Genomic DNA, 5,372 nt, shown 5'->3' with positions numbered 1-5,372 from the left:
CCAATAGCATTGGTGGAATTCTAGCGGAGCGGAGAGCGGTGGAAAGCGATCCTCAGTGGAAAGGCAGCCTTATTCTGGTTCAGATGAGCCGTTGCTCTCTGTAAGCATTTAGAATTACAGTTTTTGTGTATCGTCCATAATGGCCCAGCGTATTACGGAATACAATATTATCCTCATTTCACGACCAGACACTTCAAAACGAGCGTTTCAAACCGAATAAAAGAAATGGGGTTCCATTTAAAATTGAGCGTCTTTGGCATAAATTTGGTTATTTCAATTTCAATGGTGGCTTCGTAGCCCTTTAGAATGATCTGTGTTTGTGTTTGTGCAAAATAAATATTCACAAATTGTCTTTAAAGGATTTGTAATACAATACGTCAACGATGGTTCTCGGATAAGTTAGAACCCAATATATGTATAGCGGTTTTGTAATTTAGTAGCTAATTACTTACAGTTATTTTGACGGTAGCGTTAGTATTTATTTGTTACCCCCTTTTTATATTTGACAGGGAATCTTTTTAATTTAATAAAAACGCAAAAATATCACAATTCACATCTCTAAAACAAATCGATTCGCGCCTCTAGCAAAAACAAAAGGCTATCACACGGTCAGTTCGATCCGTTCCGAAAAGGCGTGTCAAGTGCATAATGTAGCAACAGATGTTTTTTTTTTTTTTGATGTGGGCAGCCGGGCTTGATATTGCCTGCCTTCGTGCCTATCCATCACGATTTGGGGTTCCGTAGATAAATTGGCAAAAAAGCAACCGTTATAATTGGCAATAAAGGAATCATTCTGATATAAACTTTTATGGATTTTTTCATTGTAATTTTTTGTTTTCGGAATATTTAATAATAAATGGTAGAATTGAAAATATCCCCTTAAATAATGCAACTTCAATACAGAGTTTACGGTCAATAAAGTTCCCCCGTATCTTTCGGGCCACGGCCGTACCAGAGCTGACTTCTCTGTTCCGTATAATGTATTATGCCAACCACAAGCTTTTTACACAGGGTGGAATGCAGAGATACGATTTAACTACGGACAAGAAATTTGATTTCCGTGCCACTTGGTAAGGTACCTAGTACCAGTGACTAATAGGTGACAATTGATATGAAAGCCGCTGGTAAAATCCCCAGCGGCTCAATCATCAATTATCACTGTGACAAGGACCAAATTCCTTAGCACAACAATCCAATCCCATGACTGCACATGCATAAGTTAAACTTCATTATTACGGAGTTAGAGGATCGGCACTGAATTTACTTAAGTCCTACTTAAATGGTAGAATACAAAGGGTCGATGTGAATGGACAGCGATCACCTGGGTCATTGGTCTCTATGGGTGTACCACAGGGGTCAATATTGGGGCCTTTCCTGTTCCTTATCTACATAAATGACTTGCCATTCCTTGTTAAGACCCACCATGATATAGTATTGTTTGCAGACGACACCTCACTTATTTTCAAAGTCAAACGACAGCAACAAGCTTACAATGATGTAAACAATGCCATTTCAAAAGTAGTAAATTGGTTCAATGTTAATAATTTATTGTTAAATGAGAAAAAGACTAAATGTATTAAGTTTGTCACTAGTAGTAACGTAAGGCATGTGCAAACAAGTGTCATTGTGAAGGATGAGGAATTGGAATTAGTTGATAGTACAGTTTTTCTTGGTATAACTTTAAGGTGGCGACTGACTAGTAACATTTCGGTGTAATGTATCGTTCGCGGCGATCGTGTTACATTACAGTTACATTACAGCTACGCGGCGAACGCTCGCCCTGAGCGCTCTGTTCGTTTGTGCTCCATTCTGTTTCAAAATGTCGGATATGGAGGTCGCGTGTGCTTCACTTATTGTACTAAGTTATTGCTATCTAAAATACAAGAAGAAAAAAACGAAACGATATTGGATATCTAATTTGTACCAAAGAAGGAACTATGATACGAATATAATGAATATTCTTCGAAACCAAGAGTTTACTGGACAATACAGAAACTTTATTAGAATGTCGTCTACCGATTTCGACCGACTCATTAATTTAATTGGACCGTTAGTGGGCAAGCAAGATACAAGATTGAGAAAAGCTATATCTGTTACAGATAGGCTAGCAGTTACACTACGTTTTTACGCTTCTGGAGATTCTTTTACAAGCTTGCAATATCTTTTTAAAATTTCTAGACAGAGAATAGGCTTCATAGTAAAGGAAGTCAGTGAAGCAATAGTGAAAGTATTGAAGAATTGTATAAAGGTAAGCAAACCAACATGTGCTTTAGTTATTTTTTATTTAAAAATGTAATTTGAAAATAGGAAACCAAGACTTACACATTCTATATATCTAATCAATCAAGTCGCCAAATTCTCGCAAGAACCTGGCAGTTTCTTCACTGTTCTCCGGTATTTGAGGTGAAGGTGAGGAATAATTGCGTTGGGATGAAGTGAGGGTGTGAGTATCTGGACGTTGTAATCCAGCAGTATCTTGACTGCACTCCGACATTTGAGGTGAAGGTGACGAATAATTGCGGGCTGAAGTGAGGGTGTGAGTATCTGGGCGTTGTAATCCAGCACTATCTTGACTGCAATCCGACATTTGAGGTGAAGGTGTGGAATAATTGTATTGCTGCGAAGTTGTTGTTCTTGTAGAATGAGTTTGAATTGGTCCAGGTGTAGAAAAATAGCCTTGACGAGTCGAATAACCGTAACCATAGTTGGGTTCATATTGTCCCCGATCAGCATTGAATAAAATATTTGAAATATGGTGTTGTACGTAGTTTCTGGTCTGGTTAGAGTACGATCTCAATTTGTTTGCAATGAAAGCTCCGTAGCTGTCACACTCGTCCAAACTTTTCGAACTTTTCTCGCTTGACGTCTTTTTTAAAATGTCATATGTAGAAGCCATTATTTCCTCGGGATCCATGACTGCTTTTTTCTTTTTTTTAGCGACATGAATCGGTCGCTCGGTATGTGACCCGTTGTCCAAAACTGTATCCACGGTCGCACCACGTTGCTCGCTTTCTTCATCGGGGTTTAACTAAAAAATACATAAAAAAATATTATTATTGTTTGTTGCAGATGCCAACAACACCTGAGGAATGGCAAGGTTTAGTACAACAATATGACACATTATGGAATTTCCCCCATTGCCTGGGCTCTATGGATGGCAAACATGTAATAATACAATCACCGATGAATAGTGGAAGTGATTTTTATAAATATAAAAATTTCTTTAGCGTCGTATTATTTGCTGTAGTTGACGCTAAATACAACTTTGTATATGTAAATGCGGGATGTCAAGGAAGAATATCGGACGGCGGTGTATTTAACAACTCTGAACTTTGTCAAAGAATAAAAAATAAATCGTTAAATATTCCTGAACCCAACCCATTACCTTTGCGAACTCTAGACATCCCATACTATTTCATTAGTGACGAAGCTTTTGCCCTTTCAGAAAATGTAATGAAAGTTTACTCGGGATTCCATGCAAAAGGGTCTATAGAGAGAACATTTAATTACAGACTTAGCAGAGCGAGAAGAGTAGTGGAAAACGTATTTGGTATAGTTTCAGCAGTTTTTCGAGTGTTAAGAAAGCCTATGTTATTAGAACCAAACCACGCCTCTTCAGTAGTAATGGCAATAACGCATCTTCATAACTATCTCAGAAAAAGTGATGAATCCAGTGACATTTACACACCTTCAGGGACATTTGATCATGAAATAGAAGGAGTTGTTAGACCAGGAAATTGGAGAAACGACAGCGAACTTACAAGCCTTTTCGCTTTGGAGAGGCGACCGCGTAGAACAAGTACAACAGCGAAACAAATACGCCACGAAATTGCAGAATACTGTTCACGGGAGGGAGCTTTGAACTGGCAAGAAAGATATACTTAGAAAAACTTACCGTATCATTTGTATTTCGTGGTTTATTTCGGTCCAACACAAATAGTAATGGTTTAAATGCAAACCATGTACTAGTATAGATTTCGTCGGCACCTGAAAAATAAATAATATCATTAGGACACTTTAAAAATAAATACTATAAACAAGCGATTTGAGGCCTTTTTTTATTACCAGGGAGCGTACCTTTCATGCCGATGACATCAAATTGACGTCAGGTTGCATATAGGATGATACAATTTTTTCTGAAATTATCAATCATTCTTCATGATACTTATGATGTATGTAACACATATGAATAAACGATTGATGATTAATGATTGATGACTACAATAAGACTAACTGGAATTATCCTACATATTTATATGCAACGTGACGTCAATTTGCTATCATCGGCACGAAAGGTACGCTCCCTGTTTATTACCTACCGCCCGTGGTTCGAATTTAAGTCTTGTCCTTTGCGGTAAGTGAGATTTGCCGCTACCCCGCGGCAAATCTCACTTACCGCCCTGGAGGGTGATTTTTGAGCAAGTGAGTGACTCGATATCACGTTTTTTTGTATGGAAAAAACGTGATATCGAATCACTCACTTGCTCAAAAATCGGGGCCCAGGCCCAGTGACGCGTAAAAAAACATTTTAAACTTACCTTTGCCCGTTCCAGTGCTGTTCTTTATTTTAGCCTTCTCTCTTCTTAGTGAGGCAAGTAAACTGGTAATTTTTTTCTTGGCCTCTTCAACCGTTATATTCATATCCTCGGATAATTCTACCCACGCATCGTTTTTTTTAAACTTATTGAAGTGATCTCCGTGCGTGGGGTCCCACAGTATTTCTTTATCTCTGTATTTGTCAATAAATAATAGAACTTTCTCTTTATCCCATTCCATATTTATTAAAATCCTGTTCCAAAAGCACAATCACGGAAGAAGTGCACTCGCGGCGACTTGCGAACCTGTACTGACTTGTAATGTAACACTCAAAGGGATTCGCGTAAAAACCGACAGCTGAGTGGAGCACGCGGTGCTCGCGTCGAGCGGCTCGGCTCGCTGCACTGACTGTTGTAATGCTCGGGTTGTAACACGTTACATTACACCGAAATGTTACAAGTCAGTCGCCACCTTTAGATTCTAAACTCCAGTGGGGTCCCCATATTGCTACTCTTTCGAATAGACTGAGCTCTGCAGCTTTTGCAGTGAGCAAAATCCGTCAGTTAACTGACGTGAAAACAGCTCGATTAGTATATTTTAGTTACTTCCATAGCATTATGGCATATGGTATTTTACTGTGGGGCGGTGCTTCAGAGATAAATACCATTTTTGTTCTGCAGAAGAGGGCTATTCGAGCAATATACAAAATGAACCATAGAGACTCACTTAGAGATAAATTTAAGGAAATTGACATAATGACAGTGCACTGTCAATACATTTATGAGAATATTCTGTATGTACATAAAAATATTGTAAATTTTAGGAAAAATTGTGAA

General features: G+C 38.3%; 1 protein-coding gene and 1 long non-coding RNA gene across 2 annotated transcripts; one reads left to right on the top strand and one right to left on the bottom strand.

Moving 5' to 3' along the window:
- The first annotated feature begins 1,679 nt into the window (after nt 1-1,679).
- LOC134795332 (uncharacterized) lies at nt 1,680-3,826 on the top strand. Its single transcript, XR_010144801.1, has 3 exons — nt 1,680-2,248; nt 3,070-3,190; nt 3,513-3,826. It is a non-coding gene; the product is annotated as an uncharacterized LOC134795332 (long non-coding RNA).
- LOC134795316 (uncharacterized) lies at nt 2,266-4,860 on the bottom strand. The gene is made up of 3 exons (XM_063767134.1): nt 4,539-4,860; nt 3,896-3,987; nt 2,266-3,028 (listed from the first exon to the last, which is right to left on the bottom strand). Exons 1-3 carry the CDS (start codon nt 4,774-4,776, stop codon nt 2,336-2,338), a joined length of 1,023 nt encoding a protein of 340 aa, XP_063623204.1. The 5' UTR covers nt 4,777-4,860; the 3' UTR covers nt 2,266-2,335.
- Nucleotides 4,861-5,372: the final 512 nt, after the last annotated feature.

The sequence above is a fragment of the Cydia splendana genome, chromosome 12 (genome assembly GCF_910591565.1).
Source record: "Cydia splendana chromosome 12, ilCydSple1.2, whole genome shotgun sequence".
Taxonomy (NCBI): domain Eukaryota; kingdom Metazoa; phylum Arthropoda; class Insecta; order Lepidoptera; family Tortricidae; genus Cydia; species Cydia splendana.
The sequence above is the reverse complement of the archived record's forward strand: the minus strand, read 5'-3'. Positions and strand labels throughout refer to the sequence as shown.

Coding starts and splice junctions, on each gene's coding strand:
- LOC134795316 (XM_063767134.1), bottom strand. CDS start 4,776: ATGGAATGGGATAAAGAGAAAGTTCTATTATTTATTGACAAATACAGA. Junction 3,988..4,538: donor CAGCACTGGAACGGGCAAAG/GTAAGTTTAAAA, acceptor TTTATTTTTCAG/GTGCCGACGAAATCTATACT. Junction 3,029..3,895: donor CACGAAATACAAATGATACG/GTAAGTTTTTCT, acceptor TGTATTTTTTAG/TTAAACCCCGATGAAGAAAG.